Source organism: Psittacula echo (genome assembly GCF_963264785.1).
Source record: "Psittacula echo genome assembly, chromosome: 5".
Taxonomy (NCBI): Eukaryota; Metazoa; Chordata; class Aves; order Psittaciformes; family Psittacidae; genus Psittacula; species Psittacula echo.
The window spans coordinates 26,557,171-26,582,165 of NC_137739.1; the positions used below are offsets into that span (position 1 = coordinate 26,557,171).

Here is a 24,995-nt window from a genome sequence, read left to right on the forward strand (position 1 = left end):
GAAGACAAGCTGCTTGGGTGGAAGTTCTTCAAAAACCTGACTTTTAGCAAGTCTGCCAGGCATCTCACCAGTGAAATCAAGGGCAACTCTTGGGAACAGCACTGTGAGAGCAGACCCACTGCTGTCTGCCAGGCTCACCTTCCCCTCAGACTGTTCTGGCAGTTGCCCCTCATTCCTCGCAGGATGCTGCCGACAGCCGGGTAATTCTCTGCAAGCACCAAGAGCCGCTCTGCTCTTCTGCTGAGCACTGGGACTCAGAGCACTCTTTGAGGCTATTGGCCCACCACTGTCCTCCAGGTTTATCTCAGCTCTTCCCCCGGTTTTGTCACTGTATCCTTCAATCCCCTCTCTCCCCATAAAAGTGTCTATCTGTCTCTTAAACTCACTTTACCATTTGCTTCTTTGACCTCACTTGGCAACTTATCCTTGTGTTTATTATTTGAGGTGAAATAGTTCTGGCTACATTCCTGGTTTTACTCTTAATTGTCTAATTTTTAGAATGGTGTCAGTGAGGCTGGGATTTGGGTTTGGGCTTTTTTTAACTCATCGCTCTTCTGTTTCATTAGGCTCCTTTGTGTCACCAGGATTTCCACTAACTAAAAGAATCCTAATGAATCTTTTATTGAATCTTCCCAAATATTACAGCTGGGATTTCTCATCCATTAGTGCCATTCTGAACTGCATACACTGCCTTTAATTACTTTGTTGTTAATTGGAGGGGAGGGAGGGGAAAGGAAGATTTTCCCCAAGGAAGGGTTTCCCAGCTAAAAAGCTGAGTGACTCCTCCTGTCCATACTTATCCCATGGGGAAGGTACAAACAAGGCTTGACTGGGACTGAGCAGCAGAACGTTTTCTTGCCCTCTGGCAGTAGCGGACCCCTGCCTGCTGGTTGCCTTTTTGTATCCACCTCATGTCCAGGTGGCTCTTAGGTGTGGGGCTGCAGGCACCTTCCGAAAGCCCCTCGATCCATGCCAGAGCTTTGTCGGACTTTTGGACAAGGTCATCATATTGGATTTGCTGTCAGGTCACACTGATAATGGGAAAAGACTGCACATGACAGGGTTTTCCCAGTGCCTGTCTGGGGAAAGGGGAGGAGAAAGAAACACTGGTTTAAGTCACCTACCTGCACCTTCAGGAACTGTTCCCAGCCTTGGTAAGGCTGGTTGATGGCTCAGTGAAATGAATCCTACTGACATCCTGAAACAGACAGGCTTGGTTGGAGTGGCTTCTAAAATGAACAGTTCGCCTAACCCACCATGGAAAGAGAAGGAAACAGCTATATCTTTGCAAGGCCCCCCTTTTCTTACAGGAACCTGAAGGATGAACTATCTCCAGGTTGGGTGCCTAACAGCAGCAAGATAACACATTTGTGCCTCCTGTGAGGTCAGTACAGTCTGTACCCTTAAAGAACCTCACATGCACCAGCAACAGAGCACATGGTTACCATTCAGACATGTTAGCTCACGTTTTCCCAAAGCAGAAGGGACACTTTGCTCGATTCACCTGCCTTAAAATAATTGGTGCAGGTGAATCCCTGACTCCCAGCTGACACCACCAGAGAGAGAAGAGACCACATTCCCTTTCCTACCCAACACATCTTGTCCACCACAAAGTGACAAGAAAAAGTAGATAGAATTAACATTCTCCATCCTGGGGGGCTGTGGAAGCCACAGGACAGGAGTAGCATGCCAATCATGATACAATATTAACCATCAGCCAAAATAACATTTTCAGCTTAAGAACAGAGAGCAGAGCTATAAAAGATTTGCTCAATTAATTGTGGGATTGAAAATTTTCCAGAGAGCTAAGGATACATGTAAGATATAACAGAGCACAGCCCCTCATCTTTCATATGGAGGTCAAGCTCACAGAAACTCAGCCTGCTTGCTGCAAAATGAGGTATTGCATGCTGCAAGAACCAGCGTCTGGGAGCTGCTTCTGAGAAATTCGTGGAGTAAAGCATTCCCATAAAGGTGGCTTACCTTGCTGATAGAAATCCCGAAAACCAGGAAATGAAAGGGAGACACATAAAATGTCTCTCATGACAAAGGCTGTAAAATAACTAGGAATAAAAATAATTAATATCTAATAATAAACATTTCCCACTGTCCTCAATGTACTCAGCTGGGTGGGGAACGACGATCATCAACCAGTGGCATAGCAGTAAATGCATTAATTGAAAAAGTGGTGACAGCAGCTACAAAAGGACATGCTCTGTCACTCATCAGCCCCTGCTTCGTTTGTGGTAGCCACCTACCCTCATTTTTGGCACACGATTCACCAAGCAGCAAACCCCTGGCTGTAGTTACTTACATGTCACTGGAAGCGCAGCCGTGCTGCAGTTGCGTTCTGGTTTGAGTTCACAGGAAATAGTTTTATTTACATCTGACTAATGCAGACACAATGGGAGGTTGCTTTTTCTTTTTTTTTTTTTTTTGGCTTTCAGTACAAGCACTCGTGGCAGCTCTCTGGTTTGGGTGCAGGCTGAAAAACAGACTGTTTTGTAGCTGTTGCAGAATGCTGCTGGGTAAATCAGAGGATGTTGTTATTGTGACTGAACTTTCTCTCAAGAAAGCAAGAGGAGTTACTTCATTTTTGAATTCTGTGCAGTTTTATGTACACCGTTCGCTCCAAATATTTGATGTTTGCCCCACTTGTTATGAGTTTCTCCAGAGAGATGCTGTCTTTTGGCAGCCAAAGATAAAGCTGACTGATACAAATGAGTCACAGTACCTCAACAGTCATTAACAGTGATGCAATACCCATGCGAAAAAGAGGACTTGAAGAATTAACTGTTGAGTTTTCTTGACGATGCAGCTGCACTTTAAGATAGAAAGCTCAACCCATCATAGAACTCCATTGTGTACATTAGAGAAAAAAGCTTGGCAAGATACATTAAAGATTTTTGCTAAAGAGATACAAATATTTTGCAAGGTCAAAGGGCGCTGAGGCAGCCTGTACTTACTTCCAAAGAAAAGCAGGCAGTATGACAAAGAAACGGTAATATTTTTTTATCTGCATTTTCACACTTCATCATCTCAGAGAGACTGTCTTTTTCAACCTGCTGAACTGATTTAAGCCACCCCAACTCTAAGTTAACTTTTGCTTAAAAGTCAGCCTGTGACATCCTAATCTGCGAAGCTCTCTGTGCGCCAGGTTTCAGTTCAGTCCTACAGAAGGCCAGCACTGCTATTTATAAATGGGATTTTACTGTTCTATAAAGTTCTTACACAAATCTTACAGGTCGAAAGAAAAGGAGCAGTTCGGTAAGCAGACAAGCGACTGAAGCAACTGCTTTATAGCACAATATGAAACTTGACACTGTTTGCTGCTGCCAGTATGATTCCCAAGTGAGATGGATAAATTGTGGTCAAGACCTGGACAGGTTAAATAGTGGTCATCAGTGCTGGTGGTACCTTTATATACAGGGAAAAAAAAAAAAAAAAAAAAAAAGGATACTATTGGACAGGGCATTTGAAATTCAATACCAGACATGAAACAAGACATCTGCTGGACGCTCACTTGTTTCTCTTTGAATGGGCTTTAATTGAGAGCTCAGTGAAAAATGCAGGTTACATTCTTAGTGTTATCAATAGTTTGTAACAGCAACAACATCAGAACAGTGATGCATCTAATATTTATACACTTTCTAATTTTAGATGTCTAAGAGCAATACATTATCAGATATACATATACACACAATTTCAAGCAATTAAAAGTAAATAATAAATCCCTCCTCCCAAACCCCTGAAACAATATATTTCGTTACACTAATAATGTCTTTTTCACATATACTTGACAAAGAGTCTTTTTAAGTTACTTATCTTAAGAGTAATCTGCTAATGGAGATCCTGGACCAGCCCCATTAAAAGTTCAGTTTTAAGTTTATACAGCTCACCAGCCACATAACCAGTGTGGCTTTACATTGTAAACAAATCCCAAATGTCTACAATGATTGCAATTAGGTTTGTGTAAAGAAGATCTATGCATCTTACAACAGAATAAATTTAAACCAGTACATTAAGAAGAGAGAGAGAAAGGGAGAGAGTTAATTGACAAACAAAACAGTTTGGGGGAGATCAATTATATGATTATTTAAAAAACAAGTTAACTTAATGGTAAGATTCTTATTTTCCATACAGAGAGGCTCTGGGTCATCTATCTTTAGCTGCTCTAAAAATATGTCCTTTAAAAAGGTTTGATTTGTGAAATTCAAAAGCAGATTTTCCAACTTAAAAAACTTGCCCTTTGGCAGTACAAGTACAAAGTTTACCCGAAGTATCTCAGGTGATTGGTCCATCTCATTTTGTGAGGATAGCTGTACTAGCATTGAGAAACCTCAGTGTATGCACAGATGAAGTAAGCGTAAAGCTTACCTTCAACAGGGAGGATTCACCCCACCCGCCGTAGGACTTAAAAAGGCACAAGACTTTGCACCTAGAAAAGTTCAAGCGAAAATAAAACCAGAAAACTGGAGACAAGTGAGAAAGGTTAAGCATAGCTTATAGTATTCTATAACAGTGGCAAACTTGCTTACTTTTTAACAAAAGTACAAATAAAAATTTCTTGAACTTATTGAATGGGAGCTTGTGTAAGTCCAAATGGAAGACAAGGCTGAGCAGAATCCTACAGTTTAGTTAACTTGTGTCAAATGGGATGCGAAGACAGCTGCGGCTTTCTGACAGAGGTGATCGAAGATGGCTGACAAAGTTTGCAGTAGCTCATAATGTCCCACTGGTTTATTCACTTGTTTGGACTGCCTAAAGGGCCAGCTGCAGCTTAGTCATGTTCCTCTGGTGCATGTTGTGATGACGAACTAATTCATCAGACCTGGCAAATTTTTTTTGACAGCTGGGCCACCGGCAACTGAAAGGCTTTTCACCTGTTAACAAAACACCCTGTTATTAACTGGGTATACAGCTTGCCTCAGACACTGCTATTTGTTTTCTTTCTGCAGGGCTGTGAGGGGTCAGGCAGAGCCCCTGTCAGGAGCAAAGGCGTCCCAGGCGGTCCTAAGAGGGTGTGGGAGAGCCCTCAATCCCTGATCCCATCAGCACTCAGGGCTTTCCTACACCTCCCTCAGCTGATCTTTAACAACAGCCTTTTCAGATGACGTAGAACATTTTGCAGTGGTTCGTTCCTGATGACAGGCCCTTATTGAACATCACATTGCCATGTCTGTGCTACTCTCAGCTCTTGAAAGAGCTAGTTTAAAAGTCACTCTGGCATTTGCACAAGCTTCAGTCACACCTTGGACTGTGGTGCAGACATACTGCTAGTCACTGTGAAAATTGTCAGTGACTATTTAGAGCTTGACCTCAAATCAAGGAGAGTTTTTCCAGCTAGTTCAATGAGTTTTGGCTGAAGTTCTTTGAAACCAGTGAGTGTAAGTGAATATGGTAGAAGCAACAGAGTTCAGCCTGAAGTCTGCTGAGCCAGACTGAAACTTTCCCACTACTGTCTAAATAAAGTAGATGCACATCTACAGGAGATGTTAAAGGCTCAAACATTGCCATGAGCATAATCACTAAAAAAGACAATTCAATTTTAACAAGAACTGCCACCACCTTTTTACAGTTTAATCTGGTCTCTCGATTTTCTACAATGTTTAAGTGGAATTTCAGGCCGAGTTTGTGACGCCGCAGGAATGCTGATGGAATGCTTTCATTAGCTCAGAGCAGTGCCCGGTGATTCATGTTTCTTCTAGAATTGCATTTTCTTTTTTTTCCCCAAAAATATTTTAAAGTAGGTTCAGCTCTGGGCTGGGCTCTTCAGTGCTGTCTACACACCTTGTACTCTCCAATTCAAGACACCCTGGTGTGGTACAAGCTCACCCAGGCATCTTCTCTTCTTCTTTGCCTCACACCTTCTGCATTTCACAAACATCAAACTCAGACAGAAGGGGATCTGGGGTTGGAGTAAATATGTATTTCTGTTTGCAAAATTTCATGCAATATATTTAAGGGTGTTTAAAATCTACTTTATCCACTTAACACACATGCTGGCAAAAGCATCAGCTATCTCACATGAGTGCATAAAACAATATGAGAAAAAAATTACCTGGTCAGGGCTACTGACAAAAATCACAGATTGTATAAAGAGGTCTTCTTTCATCTTGGCAGCATTAGCAAAACCATCCTGTGAACTGATGTAAGTTACCTATCACTGAACCACCACAGTAAAAGAAGCAGAGTTTTTCTGTTTCACAAGCAATTCTGGTTGTCCTCTCACAACAGGAGGCAGCTATCTCTATTAATTCTGTGCTGGGCACAAATTACTTTGTACAGCTTCTCTGTACAGATATCAGAAATCACATTTCCACTTCTAACAATGTATATAGATGTACAGAGTTGTCTTTTGACTAATTTTTTCCCTTTCTACAGCAAAGATTGCTGTCAGAGTAAAGTTGCTTGTGGAGACAAAACCCCCTGAATTTGTAGCTTAACAAATAGTTTGGCAGTTGACTTAAAATTAGGATGGAATTAGATGGAAGTTACCCATGCTTTCCTTCATCGAGATTTAACATGGAGCCAGTTAACTTGAGCAAGTTGTTTTATGGCAAAATTTAGGGGGTACAAGAAAGAAAGGGGAACAAAGCTACAGGGAAAGATGGAGATGGAAAGTCCCCGCCCACCACTCGTGCTCATTCCCCTTGGAATACGTGTATTTTACAGTCAAAGGAGCCTGACACATCCAAAACAGTCAAGAGAACATCACAGCAGCACACAGCTGAGCTGCAGGGCTCGCACAGAACCTAAGCCAGCGGCAGGCAGTGAGCCCACCCAAAGGTCTGTGCTGTGAGGGCATCAGTGTGCAAGGGACGCTGCTTTCAGCAATGACAGCAGTGTGGGCTTGCAGCAAGGAACAATTAGAACAGGGATACTCAAGTTACAGAAGTCTTGAATTGGCAGACCAGGTAGCAAAGAACCGTGATGGGAAATGTAGTTTATCCTGGCTTGTTAGCGCAGGACAACCACTTGCCATTTTGTTTCTACCAGAATGTTACCTCTTGCTGATGAAGCAAGTATCTTTCTTCACGCCAGTGCACATGGACCCAGGCCCTGCAACTCATCATGAAACTATGGGGCAAGCCCAGGAACACAGCCATGCACTTCACCATTTGCAGGTTGCAACTGTAAGATATGGCCGTTACTTGAAGCATCTATTTGGCCAGTGCCACAGAAAATGCTGTGTTCTCAAGTGAACCATTTGTTTTATTAAAATTTCTCTTTTATTTTTGAAAGTATTAAGTATGTTTTACAGTCCAGAAGCAAAATAAGAATCCTTAGCAGGGAGAAAAAGATTTTCAGGCTCCTTGTCCATCTGTACAGAGACTGAATTTAAAAGGTTAACACCAGTATAGAAAACCCTGTGACATCTAATAACATGTCAAAGTGCTCGGTAAACAATTACTTAGTAAAAATGCTGCACACGTAGTGGAAGGGAATAGAAAATGTCAGTTCACAGGAATAATTCTAAAACTTGAAACTAAAATACAGAGGTTACTGCAGTTGCTCCTTAACGGTGTTTACACTTACATGAGAGCAGAGTAGACTAAAATGGCCTCCTATTTTTTCCCTGCATTTATACAAAATACTGTGTTTTCCACAAAAAGGTCCTTGAATATTTGAGTAAGCTTTTACTTTAGTATCTGCCAGTGTGAGTTTGCAAAAGGCACTCCTTTTATCTTCTGGGGAGATTACAGTACAAGCAGCAAGAGCAAGAGTCTTGCCATGCTATCCTGCATTAGGCTCAGCAGACACTTAAAAGAAGCATGAGTAGGCATGAATACTTTAGATTACAGACCTTCAGCTGAAGCTGGAATTAAAATTTCTGTCTTGTAGGGCTTTTTCAGTAAAGGCAATAGATCAACTTGACATTTGTGTGCTGAGACTACGATGTTCATTTCACAATAGCTGATAGAAGAGATTTTGCCAAGCTGAAATGTCTTTAAACATGAAGAAAGCCTAGTTTCCAAAATCATCTAAAGCCCTTTGTGAAAAGAGACTGCAACACCTGTGGAATGTAGTCACATTGAAAAACCAACACAGTCTGAAATTCTTTGTGTTATCTTGAATATTTAACTCCTGGTTAAGACTTTCTAATCATATAATTAACAACAACATTGGATTTAAACTTTAAAAATAATGAAATATAAATGTGAAGAAAAGTTTACGCACTTGTTTTACCTGTATGAGTCCTGGTATGAGTCTTCAGATGATCAGATCTGGAGAACTTTCTCTGACAGGTTTTACATTGGAAGGGCTTCACACCTGAAGAGACCAAAGAAAAAAATAAAATCTATCATATATCCCAACACCTTCTGGAAGAGTGAAAGAAATCAGCTATTTATGAATTTTGAAAAGCCTGGGGGGGTTGTACTAGTTACTGAAACTGATCCTCCTAACTTCATGCCTACAAATGATAGAAAGTCATTAATTAGGCTACCATCCCTTTGTAACCTCTTCTTCTGATGTCTGGGTCTGAAGCATCCAGACAGTACCATTATGAACAAACACCCACGTACACTGTTGGACTAAGCAGCACCTGCAAATGTTGTTAATTCTGATCCTGTGGCTTGGCACCAGGAGCAACTATGACATAAGAATAGAAGTACAGAGGTATATATTTATATGCTCCAAATAGGTTTACACTTCTACTACTACTTTACACACTACAGATGTCTTGGGGACTGCTTATCACAGATACGTTCTAGCATGCAGTTGCTAAAGACGTATCATACGAAGAGAGTACTTCTACACCAGCTTTCGAAGACACTTCCTACATGTCCCAGTAATACCATTTAAGTGAGATAGAACATCTTTAGCAAGAAAAGTGGTAGGCAGAAATCCACCACAGAACAGTGAGTAAACCAGTTGTCAGGCCACTCCCCGAGATATAGGAGACCCAAATGCAATTTCTTGCTGCAACTCAGAGGAGCACTCTAAAGCCCTTTCTCATGTTCCATAGAGTGTTTCCCCATGGTTCCACTCTTGGCTAGGAGGCTGAACTCATCACCATTTCATCTTCTGTGACTTAAAGAAGGGCTGCTGCCTTCTCTGTCAATCTAATCTAGACTTCCAAGAACTCCTGAAATGCTGAAATAGGCTGTCCTGACATCTCCAGAAAATGGTGTCTGTGCAAAAAACAACATACTGAATTTGGACTGAACTCACAAGTGGTTTCAGCTGTCTCAGAACATTTCACCCTGTCAATGATCCACTGAGAAAGATGGGTCCTGGACACAAGCCTAGATAGGACCCAGACCCATTCACGACTGCTCTGCCCTCTCTGCCATACATAAACTGCTACACACTTTCCAGGCTATTTTTGCAATCCAACCAGACAGATCTTTGACATTTCTCTCCTTGCTGCCCCTGGAATTCTTCTTTAGTTGGCAGAGTTCAAAAAAGGTTCAAATCTAAGATGAAGTGGTTTGCCGAATTAAGATCTTAAGCATTATAGACAGTACAGCTTTTCTTTCTCCACTTCTGTCCACACAAACATGCACAGTAATTCCGCCAGCCTTTCAGGTCAGGCACATGCAGCATTCATCAGAATAGCAACAGTAGTGTTTATCAGGCAACTTCTTGCAGAACTGTTTGGTTTTTAGAAATAACAGATTCCCTATATTGGGAGTACAGTATAAAGCAAACAGTTTCATTAAGAAAGCTGTTTCAGAAAGATGGCAGCATGATGAAAATGATGCAATGCTAATAAAAACTCCAGCTACAGTCCTCTACTAAAGCTAACTTCAAGGGTTTGGCACTATGGGCATTGTGTATGAGCAGACACATCCTAAAAAGAGAGGTTCAGAAGTAGACTTTTTGGATCACAATTCACATCTAAAGATGAACTCCAGTGAGTAGAGATGTGCTGTCAACAAACCTGTGTGTCGTCTTTGATGCCGTTTGAGTTGGTCTGAACGAGAAAATCTTCGTTCACAGTCCTTAAAATCACACTGATAAGGCTTTTCACCTGTAAAGGACAAACAGTTTATCAGAACATGTGGCTAGATGAGGGAACATATCAGCTAGAATGAGATGTAGACTTCTCTCTTGCCTAAAGCAGCTTAGTGGTATCCCAGGACTCATGCGCTATAAAGCCATACAGCTGTGTTGGGATCAGTGGGGAAAGGCTGGCATCATTCTACTGCATCTGCACTGAAAATGAAATTGCTCAGTCTAAAAAAAAAAAAAAAAAATAGGTAAAAGCTACAAAAAATTTCCAGTTGAATGGGTTTTTGTTGTTGTTTTCTACTGGAAAAGAACAGAAATCTCTTGGTTTATATTTCTGTGAAAACCATATTAAGGCCTTTCCACCTGTTTCAGTAATACATATTCTGTACAAAGGAACAACTTTATTTTAAAGCAAAACCTAAACAAATGGCATCCATGTAGGTGGCAATTTTAACCACTCTAAAATAAAAGAAATTAAAAGAAACAGAGCAAAATTCAACCACAGAAAAATACATATTCTTCCCCAAAACACAAATGATGTTTCTTCCATAAAGCACCATTAAATAGAATTTCTCATGTAGCTGCACACCTCCTGCAGGCAAGCCTGTGAATTGTTGCAAAGCCCCCTGTAAATATAAACTCCTTCTCCACCTCCCATGCAGCTCAGCAGAGACCATCGGGATGCCTTTTCTCTGGGACAAAAAGTGAGATTCTGGCTTTTCAAAAAAATGAGCCCCCTACAAGATAGTGTCTCAAATGAATGTGGTTTTCAACCAAGGCAAAGGACCAACAAGATACACATGCAATATACACATGCAAAAATAAGTGCAGCGATCCAGGAGCTTGAGGAAAGAGAGAAACACTGCCGGCATGTAGGGTACCACACAGTTGGTGAAATTCAGCCAGCACACAAAAAAAATAGTCCTCAAGCCGCTACAGAAGTAGCTGTATGATCTTTCAGATCTGATTCACACACTGGAATCCTGCAAAAGCCTCAGATATAATCACATTTATCCCTACATAAGGTCTGGTGACAGAGCCACAGCTCTGCACAGAGGCCTCAGCACAAGAAGTAATGAAATATCTCTCGCTTCAAAGCTGGGAGAATCCTGGGTTTTATCTGGAAGGTACACACAAGACCAGCCGGGATCTTCTTTGTCTACTGTGGAAAGCTGAGCTCTAAAACAAAGGTCCAGGAGGAAGGACCTAAGGAAAACCGTCAGCTGACATGGGTAGTGGGGTTAATTTCTCCGGGTACATTTTTAAAAACCTATCAGTTTCATAAATCTCCACGGAAGTGTCTGTATTTCTGATTTTATTATGACGAGGACATGTATTCTGGTTGCACTGGTATTCTGAGATACCAGTACAAACTAGTTTAGTTTAAAGCAGAAGCCTTCTGACCTAGGCAACAGAGGGTAAGTAGCATGTTAAGGACAGCATTTCCAATACTGTGTAGCTAAAAACAAAATCTTACAAAAGCAACTTAATCTGCAGAACAAGCTAACTTCCTGTGCCAGTCACCCAAAGGAGTTTACTGATTCTCAGACCTAGGTGTGGACAATTTCCATGTCTGCTGTGCTTAATTTATTAGCATAAGGGATTAAAGTTGCCACAGGTGTTTGAAATAGCTCCGTACACTTTGACCGCGTGGACTTCCCAGGGGGTGCCTGCTTTTCAGAAATCACTTACTTCCAAGGAATTCAGCCCTTTGGCAGATTTAAGAGGGGGAATGCCAGCAGAGCAGAATGCAGTGACAGGATGATTGTCTGCTAATTGCAATATAAACTCAGAAGATGGTTAAGGAGGTATTTGAATAAAACAGTATAGCGGGTCTAATGGCATGCACACTTTATTTATTTATTTAAATACTTTGAAAGACAACCTTGATTAAATTAAGGACAAATTTGACCAATGCATATATTAAAGGAATCTATCCAAGATGCTTACACAAAGATATGATGACACTGCATAGAAGACAAAAGCAAAGAAACAAAAAAAAGGCCCAGTATTTGGACAGAAATCCTAATTTCCTTTTCCTTCTTTCCTTCCACATCAGCTAGTGCCAAGCAAAATGCCTGCCAAAGCCAACTGTCACATACCTGTTACCGCCCAGAAGTTCCATCAGAACAGGACAACATGAATGACCCAGATTGGAAGTCTGTGAGTACCTCATTAAATCACTATACAGAGAGGGGGTGGAGCAGTGTTCAGTTTCCCCAGCCCTATTAAAGCCTCTCCAGTAAAAGACTAAAGTCTCTTACTGTATGAAAACTATTCCATAATGCTGTCACCTTCCTACAGGACCACATACAATTTCAAAACAAAACAGGACATGAAGATGGAGCTTCCCCAGTCCTTCCGCCTGCCACTCAGAGGCTTCCAGGATTACTTATATTTCATTATTGAGAGAGGGCACACAAAAGAAAGGCTAAACTCAGTGCATAATGAAGTGGTTGAGAGAGGACAGAGGGAATAGCAGTCAGAAAAACTAAAGGTCAACAATGGCAAACAAGTATGAATCAGCCTTTGCACATATCGTAATAAATGCTTCTAATAATAAACCTGTTTGTTCAAAAATAGATAAATCAGAGGAACCTGCACATTTTCTCTGGAGCAAATTCATTTGCCCAGACACATGGGAAAAGAGAAATTCTTACTGCTGTAGCAGCTGCACAAAATATTCACAATCATTTCATTTAATTACAGAGTGCTACAAGAGCAAAAGCCTGCTGCTAACAAGAAAGCATGAGGAGAGCAGGCTGATTTTGAAACCAGAGGCTGCAAGCCTGAATGAGAATCTGAAGGTCTATATGCCCTGCACCAATTTAAGCCCCTTTTCTTGTATACACACCTAAGCACATGAGTACAACCCTGTAATCACAATTTTACCTTAATAATACAACGTATTTCTGTTCAAAATAATTTGTTTCAGCAAACACAGATAAAATGTGTGTCTCTATTTAGTAGGGAGCCTTTATAGATAAAGCTTTCTGTCATTGTTACACCAGAGCTCAGATGTGAGATGTCATTATTGTTTTGAGACTAATCTTGTATTTTAAATACATAAGTTTACTATCTCTGTACACAGAGGACATAGCTCTGTCTTTCACGGGGGGTGTAACGATGAACTGCACTAACGACTGTAAAGCACTTAGCAGCACAGTGGCACATTCCATAATAAAATTATTTTTGTCAAAGCAAAGAAATCATTGTTAGATGATTAGTATAAAAGTCATGATTAGACTGTGTTACTTACACCCCCCAGAGCCCCAGAAAATCGCCACCAAGACCTGAGTCCCTGCCACACAAAGGACAACCTTCATCAGTTACAGATTCTCATACCTCACTGTTAGAAGTTCATACCCACAGTTGTGCATATTTAGGCTGAGGAATACCCCTTGCAAGCAGGCAGAGGGTATTTTCTCTGCAAAAATGCTCAGCTTTCCATTAAGATAAACCCAGTTTTTCCAGTGTGTGGCACTGAACCCAAAGGATCTCTGGCAAGAATGTTGTTTCCACCATAAATGAAATTTATGGAGGTCTAGACATCAATTTGTTTCTGCAAAGAAGTCTCTGAAGTGCGCCACAGGATGACAACTCACATTATTTGCTGTACTGTTGAAAAATTAGATGTATTTTTGCATTTCCTTTCAGGGGCCTATCTACTACAGCAAAATACACCAAGATAAGAAAAAAGCTTTTTTGGCTGAACATGTTTCAATAAAGGCATTGTTAACAACGGATACGCAGTTGTGGAGAGTACAAAATGTTAACATATTTTCAACGAATGCAATGTTGAAACATTGGTGAAACTGATTACAGAATCGAACTTTGTGTTTCAGGGCCCTGCTTGATTTTGCAATACTGCAACTAGTGAAGAATAGAAGATTTGATGAGCTGGCCCTCTGCAAGTATCTATTACAGTAAGGAAAAAGATAATCAAGAGCCAACATTGTTCTGCAAAGATATTATCTGCTGGTTTAGTATTGGATGTATGTAACAGCTTGTTTTCTGATCCTGTGGTCATCATTTTAAAAACTGCCTTACCGCTACGCTAAGAAAGGTGCAAGAGCTTCAAGCCCACAAGTGCATCCATAACCACCGTACGGGAGGGCTGCAGAGAGGTATACCAAATGCAAACAAATTCTCCTCCACTTGAGCTGACATCTGACAGCTCTCCTGACTTCAGACTGGCTTGTCAGGATTCCTCCCCATCAAAACACTGAAGCATAAGAAATAGAGACATATCCCTTTTTTTATTAAGAGTATTAGGTGTTCTGACTGCAAATTACTACCCTAACTGTTATCAACAAGACAAGCACCCCCCAAAATTAGGACTAACAGACCAAAAGGGGAGACAAGAAATAGAAATAATCATATTCTAAAGTCTCTACAGGAGCTGGAAATTGGTAAGTAAAATTTCCAGACCATAATCATAGGAAATGTCTAGCAGCCATTCAACAGCCTGAGGACAAGCCCTGCCAGGATGACGAAGAGGAAATCTTCTTTCTCTTCCTAAATCTGAATGCATCAGCTAGGTGAGTTTCCAAGCAGCTCTCATACCAGCAGTGCACTATCACATGCTTTACCCTCTTTAGCTGCAACCAACTCCAAAAGCTTACATAGTCTTACTAATGGCAATGCTTGTACCAGCAAATACAAGCCTTGGAAATCAAGTTGCCCTGTTTGTTAAGGAAAGTAACTTGCAAAGGTTGTCAACACACCAAAATACAGTGGCAGAAAGATCTGGGCCCACCTGTATAGAAGAGATATTTGAGGGAAAGAAAAGGTGTTCTTCCTCTACCCTGTTCCACTTTAGCATAAACCAAAGGAGGGGCGTGTATGACCTCAAAGACAACGGGAGGAGTCTCTCCAGGGGTGTCAGATGGCTGTAGTCCTAATCCCCTACTCCCTGTGTGTTTTGGGCCTTTCGTGACTCTGCATGCCTAGATCATATATGGTGTAATTCTGTAAATCTTCAGTTAAGAAAAAAAAATATCTAAGCTGAAGTCCTTGTGATACATCCAGGAATAACACTGTAAAAGCCAAGCAACTAAATGGAATAAAATACAGGACCAGAACAAATAAATTATGGCTGTCAAAATACAATTCAGGAATGAAAGAAATCGTGATTATGAGAAAAAATCAGAACTGTTCAGCTATACTCAAGAAAAATATTGCAGTTAATGGACCCCAAAAGATGAACACATTTTCTTGTTTCCAACTTATTTACAGATAACAGAATAGCATTTCTGTAGATCTTCATCTCCAAAGACTAAATTCCAGTTACAATTTAAATTATCTTGAATGTGTAATCTGAGCAATGCTGAAGATGTCTATCTGAATATTTTGTGACTGGCCCATTCAGAGATTGAAAATCCTTTTTAATGCTCATTTCTCACCTGTAAGTATTTTACACAATTAACTAATGTCACTACATGGTCTCCAAAAGGAAAAGTTATCATGAAACACCAGACAAGCTGCCAGGTCACACAGAATGAGTTGCTCTGCCCTCGTCCATTTCACCCCTCTGACTTCCTATCAGGTTAATGGCCAAGTGAACATGCATATTTACAGATTTTATCCACAGATTTCTAGATTAGCACAGAAAGAACTGTCTAAATGAAAATATGATAGGCAGTCCAAAAAATGTATAAGGAGCATATATAAAGGTTTATCATAATTCTACATTTCCAACAGAATAAATCTCCCAATAAGGAAAATAACTTTGTTTACTCTTCAGCAAGGTGCATCAGAGCATTTGATTTTCACATTTTGAGATGGAACTTATATTGCCTGAGCTCAAAGAGAATTCAGATCTTAGCCTACAAATGACTGGCTTCAGGCTCAATTCTTCATGGAAAAATGCCATTTGAGGAAACTCATTTGCCAATCCCTGCCCCTACCCCCAGCCAGAAAAGGCTTCCTTAAGAGGACAAGAGGCTGCTAAATGTCTAGGTTCCTCTTGCAGAGGAAACTTCTTAATAGTTAACAACAGTTAAGATTTGGAGCAAGCCTTGGTGCTGCTAAATGGAGGGAACAGAGACAGCAACAAGATGATTCACAGCTCTGAATGATGCCCTGTAACAGTAAGAGAGGGAGGGAGGTGATTTTCCTGCTGTCCACACTGCTCTGTGTTTTTATTCACTAGATTCAGTCTTCTGCATCCAAAAGAGGGATTGCCCAGCTGACAGAGCACATGCATACTCATCTGACAGCCCCTGTCTGCCCCTGACCTGGCAGATCATTTCTTGCACCTTATGCTATTTTAAAACCACCCTACCCACTCTGCTGTCCAGTGCTGTGACGTGATTTATACCAACCAATGCCGACACTCACCAGTGTGCTTTCTGCTGTGCATCTGTAAATGGGACAACTTAAAGTATCTCTTGTTGCAGCCAGGGTACGCACACATGAAGGGACGTTTTTCATTTGTCTCACTTGCTGATCGGACAATAGTCGGGGCTACTCCTGGCACCCGTCGGACATCCTACAATGACAGAGATTTGCTAATGTAACATGCGTGATCTCAAGCTTTTACTAACATATTCAAAGACAAACAATCACAGGCGCTTCTCCAGGACAGAGAGATTTAAATATACTGCAAACTGTAAAACTCTACTTTAACAAAGTACAACCTTACTATACCTTTAATCTGCTAAACTTTGTTTATTAAATTCTCGCCAAATATTGATGTGCAAGTTTAAATAGGCCACATTCTGACCTCACGTATAATCATACAATTCTGCAAGAACACTCACTGGCATATAAAGCAGTTTAAAGCTTATAGTAGTGTAAGAAGTATGAGCATGAGCCAGAGTAGCATTATTCTCTTTATTTTAAATACTCATATGAAGTTTAAGGACAGGGAAATTAACGTATTGTGTTCATTCAAACTCGTAAAAAACAAAACAAGAAAGCCTGTCTAGGTGGAGCTGGTGAATAGTTCAGCCTTAATGCATTTTGGCCACTGTCACAATGTTCTGTCAAAGATGATTTTCTCCTTCTGGAACAATTAACTTCTTTAAAGAATGTCAACTGCTTACTTTTACTCACTCCATAAAGGTGCCTCACGAGCCTATTTCTGAGAGCTTGCCACTGAATAATGACTTATTAAACTGTACAGAAAAGGAAAAGAAATGCTACCTACAAACACTGATGTATGTTGACAACAGAGAGCAATGCAGAAGAGACAGATACTTCATAATGACTTTGCCATCAGTTTTAAGAACGTAAAGCTTTTACAGTGGTATTTATTGATAATATGACTTTAGAAAGGAAGGAAATTAACTCTCTTGAATGGTAAGTTCCTTCCAAATATTCACTAATTACTTAGTCATTAGGAAACAATCACTTAGCATATCTTGTTATAAGGAAATATATTTGCATTAGTAAAGCCTCAGAAATCTGTAAAAGCAAAATGTCATCTAACACTTCTTTGTATATAGTTATCAGACGTAGTCCGTTGTAACCATGGAAGCTTCACACAACCACAGTGACTAGAGCTAGAAGGTGGAAACTGGATCGCATGTTTTGGAACATCCTGAGAGGCTGGTAAGGAATATTGCCCTGCAGACATACTTTAGAAGAAGAAATAAACAATTTTAAATGACTGTCAGAAAGAAATCTTACACTGTACTTCAATGGCTTCAGTGGAGTCAGGACACTCCGTAAAGCATTTCTTGATAACACAGGGAAACCGCAAACCAAGGATGGATTTATAAATACCCATGAAAAAGTACACAAACAATATCAACAGGAAGCAGTTTTACTTCTCTAGGAAAAATGCCCTACCATACTCACCTGTATGCCTCTAAAAACTCCATGGGTATGTATTCTGTATTGGGCCCCACAGCTGTACAACATGGGAGCACTGTGGTTCTCATTTTCATATCCTGCCGTATGGCTGTAAATAAAGAGGGGAATAATGGGAAAATGAAATGTTTTTCAGTACTCAGCTCCATGTGAGAGGTTTCATTTCTTAAGTCAGTAATAACACATGCAGAGTTTGCTTTCATAGCCTGGATATCCAAGTTCAAATGCAATTCACCAAAGGAAGCCTGTTCTACGTTCGGATGGCTCTGCTTCCACTGGCACAATGCACTGACTCCATCCGTACACCTATTAGTATCCACTGTGACAGCCCAGTGAAAGAAAAAATTAAAAAATTGTCATGATTTGAACTCCGATGTATTTCCACAAAGATTTTAGGCAAGAGGGAAAAATCCACATAGCAGCATAACTGTGTCATGTGCACATGTACACATTATTTATCAGTTAAATGTGGGGCTGCCTATTGCTAATATCTTTTGGAATGAGCAAAATGCCTCAAGTTTCACATTAAGTGCAGTGGATTTTTGTCAGCACCTCATGACTCAGATATTACCAGATACTACCAAGAAAGTGATGACATTTATAAGAATAGCAGTTATGTACTCATAAATAGAGATTACAAATCAGTGTCCGAACTATTTATCCCACATATCAGCTTGCAGGATACGCTACAAATTATCTCCTTATAAAAATACAATTAAAAAACCAAACCAGCCTCTCCCTACCAGGTATTTACATATCCTTCTAGGGGTAAATTTTCAAGATTGCTCATGCAGCATAATCACAATAGTTTAAAATGTCTGTAGCCTTTGTTGTGTTTTGGGGCTGTCACAGCCATGTGTTCTATCTAGTTACATTCTTCAAAAACCTATCTTCTCCTGTCCAGAACGTTAGGAACATTGCTGTGCTTCCTGTGTGCAACCTTCTCAATGTCAAAAATAAGCAGATAAATTTGAGGATTTAATTTTAAATGCACATGTTACATTAGTGTGGACATTGACACATGAATTAATATACATTGGCAGCGGTAAGTGTTCATGTTTTACACTGCACTAGAAATCAGAAAGGCCAGAACAAAGCCCAGGGGCACACAGCTAGGGACAGAGATGGATACATAGGATGTTATCCCAGTCTTTGCCAAATGCTTGCAATAGCAATTTGAAAGGGTCCCTGAGGCCCAGGTTCTCATTTCACTGGTCCTTCCTTTCTCTTCACTCAAAGTTCATGTGCAGAGTAGAATTACAAGGAAGTCTTAAACCTCTTACGTGGTTTGCAGAGCAGCCAGAGGAACTGGAATGCAGGAGATGTCTAAATGGTTTGCGAACCTGACTAAGCAGGAGAGAGCAGGGCTTGTGAACAGCTCCTACTGCAGCCTGTAGGTTACATTCCTCAGTAGCTGTCCCCATAGTGGCTTGCAGGCTGCCACCTGGCAGATGACTTCCTTTACATCAATCCCTGTGCTGCTTAAAATACCAGTTTCAAACCCTGGCTTCAGCTGGCTATTCAAATCAAAGGCTACACCTTTTAGGAAGGTACTCTCTGTTTATTTCAGTTTTAAGTAGCAAACAGGTGATCTTACTGAATTAAGTTATAGGGCAGCAGCAGGAAATTCTCTTTCATGTAATAACAGATAAAGGAAGATACCATTATCAGATTAAACTCTAGATATGTACCATGAATTTCATCATTAGTCACCCTAACAGTGCAACCTCTCATTCACGCCTGTACCAGCCACCTTACACATTACAATAAACAAGAGACACATAGCTAGATAAGAGGATTTCCCAGAGCAGAAACTTTGGAAGGAATATGTAGTAAAAGCTGATGCCATAAAATACAGCCTAACTCTCCCTCCAGATTCACATGGTTTTCATCTTTCAGTGATAACCATTTCTGCAAAGACCAGTCAGTTCTGAAATAATCCCTCCCAGGAATAAGCAGCAGACAAAGTCCCTGTCTGTGCCCTAAGGAATGGCTCTATGAATGGTAGGTATCCTCCAGATAATCTCCACCTCCAGTTTTATTACACAGTTGGGAAGCCCTCCTCAGCATTCAGCCTTTTTCACATTTCCTCCCCATTATTTCTAGTCATACTTCACTAAAACTGTACACATAACTGCAAAGCCTTGAGGAGTAAAACCTGTTTTCTGAGCCTTTTGACCCATCATAGACTAAGTGCTTAACGAGTCCCCTAGGAAAAATGCATCAATAATCAGTTCCCATTTTACATTGGGCACATTTCCATTGACATTGGCTGGTACTCAGCATGGTCATATGGATGATGACAGCAAAATGGATCACGTGAGATTTCTTGAATAAAATGCTATTTGTTCACTATGAAGCACTATGGAATAATCTGACCTTCGGAGAAACAGAAATTACAGGTGAATCCTCTTTCCAGTCAGTGGAGAAACTGGAATGCTGGAATTTTCACCACTGCTCCCTTGAACTTCAACCTTCACTCTCCATCGATAGTCACCTCACTGTGAAATACAACTTTTTTCTTCCAGCCTCTTTGCCCAATGCACCCACAATGTCTGCCACAAACTCTGTTGCTCAGTTGGCTTATTGCATATTGCTGCTAAAATTTATATGCTAAAATAAAAGCACTGATATAAAAATTGATTTATAAATCTCCTAAATACATTACTGAAACTCTACATGCAAGAGGTAATGATCATATGCAATACCACATACATGAGCAATAACAGTCACTGATGAATTTAACAGTGCATTAACTAAATGGAAATCTTAAGCAGGTAGGAGATGCCTTAACTTTCATCTTTTCTAGTTAGGTATTCTATGTTTAACTAGGCAAAGAGATGACACCTTATACACTTAGGCCACCAAATCTGTAATTATAATAATGAAAAATTATCCTGATAGACTCTCAGGACTAGGTAACAGGCTAGACCTCCACCAAAGCACTGCAATATGTCCACTCCATATCCACTAACAGTACATGCATTATAAATTAAAAAGAACCATGGAATCACAGAATGGTTTGAGTTGGAAGGGACCTTAAAGATCATCTAGTTCAAACTCCAAGATAGCCAAGAAGGTACATTAGAGATTATACTGTGCTGTTTGCATGAACACTGATAATCCAGGGTAGGTAAACACTGGTACTTGTGGAGAGACAGGCTTCTGGGACAGGGACACACGAGTTCTCTCCCAGCAGGATGGGCTGCTCAGACAACACCAGAGCAGCCTGGAGAACTGTCAACAGAGCCCCTCACTGCCCTGCTGTGAGCGCACTCAGAGCATGGCTGAGAGCACGGCCAAAGCTCCTACACTGTACCTTCCCCTGCTTCAAGGGCTGAGCAGACCCCAGGAGGAACTCAGCTAAAGCCAAGGGGACAACACGGCTGAATTAACCAAAGGAGAAAAACAAAAAAAATCCCCAGTAAGTCCCAGAGTTACAGTTAGGAGAGTCATTAGACCGATCCTGCCACAAGTCCTAAAAGGAGTAAAAACTAATCAAGGCCAGATGCAGGCAAACTGGCCTGCCGGGATCTGACAGAAATCTTTGCTGGAGTAAAGACTAAAGGACATAGCCTCACAGTCTAGTTCCGCCTTTACTTGTAAGTACACAGCTCCCTTTGGCTTCAATGGGAACTGCACAAAGGCAGAACTGAACTATAAATACACAGAATTGGAGTTAGCTGGTGAAAAAAGAGCTCAGTATATTTTGTTCTTTGGTTTCAGGCAGCCAGAAGCAGACCTGGAAACCTGGCCACAAACGCTGTCTGTAGATAACTGGGAAACAAAGACTGTTACTTCTGCAACAGCACCCACGAAGAAGGCACAAAGTGGTGCAGAGGGTTTAGAAGTGCTCACGTTTACCATTAGCCCAGCAAATCCTTAACACTCGGAGAGTAGCTCTTTTAAAATGATTAATCTCAGAGTTGTACAGATTGTACAAAGATTAATAAAAATGAAGGTTTTACAGATGAGAATGTGTGATGAAAAACAGAACAGCTTTAGAGAGCGGTATCAATCTAAGTGGTTATAAAAAACCTCATAAAAGATGACATTCTAATCTGAATATTTTAAAAAACAATCAAGCTGCAATTTCTCTCTCACACCATTTTTACTTTGCTAAACTGAAACTGCCTGTCTAATGTATAAAGCAGTTACAACTTAATCTGAAGAGTTAAGCTTTTTATTATTATTTCATAAACCAAAAAAGGGAAGCTTTAGGGTACACTGAGGAGAGTTAGAAAATTTCAAATGAAACATGAATGCACATTGATTCATGAGATTCAGACTTGGAAGAAAAAAAAAAGCCAGAAAGCAAGATTACATAAACCAGGCACCACATTAAGCCTCAATTTAATTGTGTTTCAATGCAGGAACAGGAATTTTAGGGTTTAGAAACACAGCCAAAAATGAGGCAAAGTGAGGGTGTGGGCTAGTCCCGTTGATAACGGAACATAAAGGAAGAGAAGTAGAGTTAATTCCCTCTGCTAAAATATTTACCATCCTAGCACCCTGGGAAAAATATGTACGGAGACAGCAAAAAGATTCTGATTAGTTATAGAGAAGATCATGTTTCTGCCTGTTTTTTGTCTAATACTGTTACAGAGGATGGAGTATAAAGCTGCATTTTTATCTGCACTTTCCAAGGCAAAGACTATTAAAACGTGATTTCATAGATTACAGTCCCTCTGCCATCTTCAATGAGAAAACCCACTGGCTGAGGAAAGTGCTGCATCTTCAGGGGACCCTCATCTCTCTGACTTCAACAGTCTTTGTTCAATTTGGGGTTTTTTTACCATTGACCTGAGTGGAATCAGGATTTCACCCAACACTTCCCTTCAAAATGAGACCCTCAGCTATCAGTGAGAAAGCAGAAATTCAGTATTAGAGACAAGAGGTTATTGTCCACTTCCAATTCATCTTGACTGTAGAACTGAACCCAAGTAGGAGGTTTTGCACCTCCAGATTTTATAAACAATACCAGCAAAGCTAAACAGAAAAAACTTTACAATTCACTCCTAGACAAAATAAGCATTCACTGCCTTGTTTTAGATGCAGCCTTAATAGCGTTCGATACAGATCATGCCTAATCTTCTTTCCAAACAGCAACAAATATGAAGTTTCAAGGAATGTGACAACTATTTAACACCCAAGCAAACACAAAAGGGGGGGGAAAAACCAAACAAAATTTGTCTGGCTGGATACTCAATCTCAAATGACTGTTTGACTGTTAGAAGTATGGATCAAACCTTTTTACTTGAGCAGCTAAAGAGACCACTAGGCAACACTTCTGCTAAGTCTTGCTGTTGAGTATACAGCTGTGCTTCTTGTCTACCATGCCATATCATTTCCTGCTTGGTCTAAGTTTTTTTCCATGTCACTTTTATGAAGAGCTCTTGAAATATCAAGGAGGGTTTTATAGTCCTGACGTCTACCTCAACAACATCACTATGAAGGGAAGCAGTATTTTCCACATTGAACAAATAAGAAAGCAACACCAAAATATTAAGGTCAGAAAGGTGTCCACTAATGTGGACATTTGTTTTGAGATGTCTGGAACCTGAGTTCTAGGGGTAATAAGCAAGGGATCCAGTAACTTTCCTGCCACAGTATAAATCTGATCTCAGCTGCTCCAAACAAAATACCACAGAATGAGAAACAAATCTCAAACAGTCTGAAGAGATAAATTTCAGTCCCATGGTGATGTTCACTGCCATAACCATGACACTTTCTTTCCAGATCCTTAAAGCTGCCAGTTAGTGTGACAGCTCTGGCAGACAAGCCAGCTCTCCCTCATCTACCCCAAGTTCAGAAGATGGCAAAGTCCCTGGACAAACAGACATGTAACCAACACAGTAGCTCACACAGAGCTCTTCTTCCCTCACATGAGTTACAAGCATAACTTGAGCTCAGTCTTTGGCATTCAGAACCTAAGTGACAGTTTACAACACAGGTTCAAGTCACTTGGACTACATGGTAGCAGTGGTGAGTTTTCTTCTCCAGGGACAATTCCTCATAGACAGGAGCTCAGTTTGGGCCATCAGACCTCATGCTGGTTTGCCAGCACATAGAAACCTCTAGAATTCATGGCTGCAGCCTTTTCTATCTTCTTCCACATTTACACCTCTCTCCCCCTCTCCTGCCAGTCTATCACGCTGATATACTCTGCCAGGAGACACCTCTAATCACCTTACGTGTCTCTCTCCACCACTTAGCACTGGCTGGCCAGGCCCTCTACTCCATAGCTTTTACTGCCCACCTCTGTCACTCCAGCCATGCCTTCTGCCCTTTCTTATGCTTACACCTGCTGAAAGCACTCAAAGACTAAAACTCACCAAGATGAAGAAACATTAAAACATTCCTAGATGTTTAAACATTAAAATATCCCTAGAGGAAAAAACAATCAAGATTAACAGTCTTCTAAAACCTTAAAGCCATGGGCTAAAGCAGGCTCTGAGCAGATAAATTCATTCGATAGGTTAGGTGCTAGCTAGACTCTTGCTTCTGAACACACACAAACAGGACTGTTCATAAGCTTGCAGCTCAGTGGGAACGACCTTCACAATACCTGAGAAGGACACAACTTTTGCCACCTGACAGTATTCCTTGCCAAATTCCAAACTTATAATCTGGAGTGAGGAGATGAGCCAAACATTGGCAAGAATGTAAACAGCTAAAAATCAGAATGTTCCCAGATAATTTGCTAGATAACTCAAGCACAGAAGCTGTTAGCTAACTCTACCTGAAATGGATGGCAACAGTTTCATTCCAGTATATTAAACTTATGCTGAAGAGGAACCCAGAAAGCAAGCTGCTGAGCTGGTCTGCTAACAAGTGTAAAGTGTATGACCCAGAAGCTTTATGTAATTGTAGAGTTCTCTAGCGACTTGCAGAACCTCCTGGTAATGTTTTCAACCTTCTTATGATGTGCAAAAGTCTTAACGAGGCCAGGAAGAAGTGTGCTGGAGAGAACCCAAGGCAAGGAGCTAAACAAGGACTGTCATCGTTGGACACAATCTAGAAGCTCCATATTTCAACAGAAAGATCGATTCCAAAATTCTTAAATTACAACTACAAGATTGAGAAAAGCATCTGAAATACCAAACGCCTGGGAATCACTTATGAACAGTTCATATATTTTAAAGATGTAAATCTTGGGAAGAATACCTTATGTTCATGGCAACTGAGATTGGAGGTACTGCGTGTTGTAACTCTCA

The 24,995-nt window shown here is 40.6% G+C and overlaps 1 protein-coding gene across 4 annotated transcripts in view; it reads right to left on the reverse strand.

Moving 5' to 3' along the window:
- Positions 1 to 3,234: 3,234 nt before the first annotated feature.
- Positions 3,235 to 24,995, reverse strand: part of WT1 (WT1 transcription factor) — a gene marked incomplete at both ends in the record, with an annotated part of 33,777 nt that continues 12,016 nt past the window's right edge. For 2 of the 4 annotated variants that reach the window (XM_080617968.1, XM_080617966.1), the window contains 5 exons: positions 4,762 to 4,883; positions 8,182 to 8,274; positions 9,890 to 9,979; positions 16,303 to 16,453; positions 17,767 to 17,869. In XM_080617968.1, the coding sequence (XP_080474094.1) occupies positions 4,762 to 4,883; positions 8,182 to 8,274; positions 9,890 to 9,979; positions 16,303 to 16,453; positions 17,767 to 17,869 (559 nt within the window). Of the gene's footprint in view, positions 3,418 to 4,761; positions 4,884 to 8,181; positions 8,275 to 9,889; positions 9,980 to 16,302; positions 16,454 to 17,766; positions 17,870 to 24,995 lie in introns of those variants that run through there. The other 2 variants (XM_080617965.1, XM_080617967.1) reach the window with 2 other exon arrangements.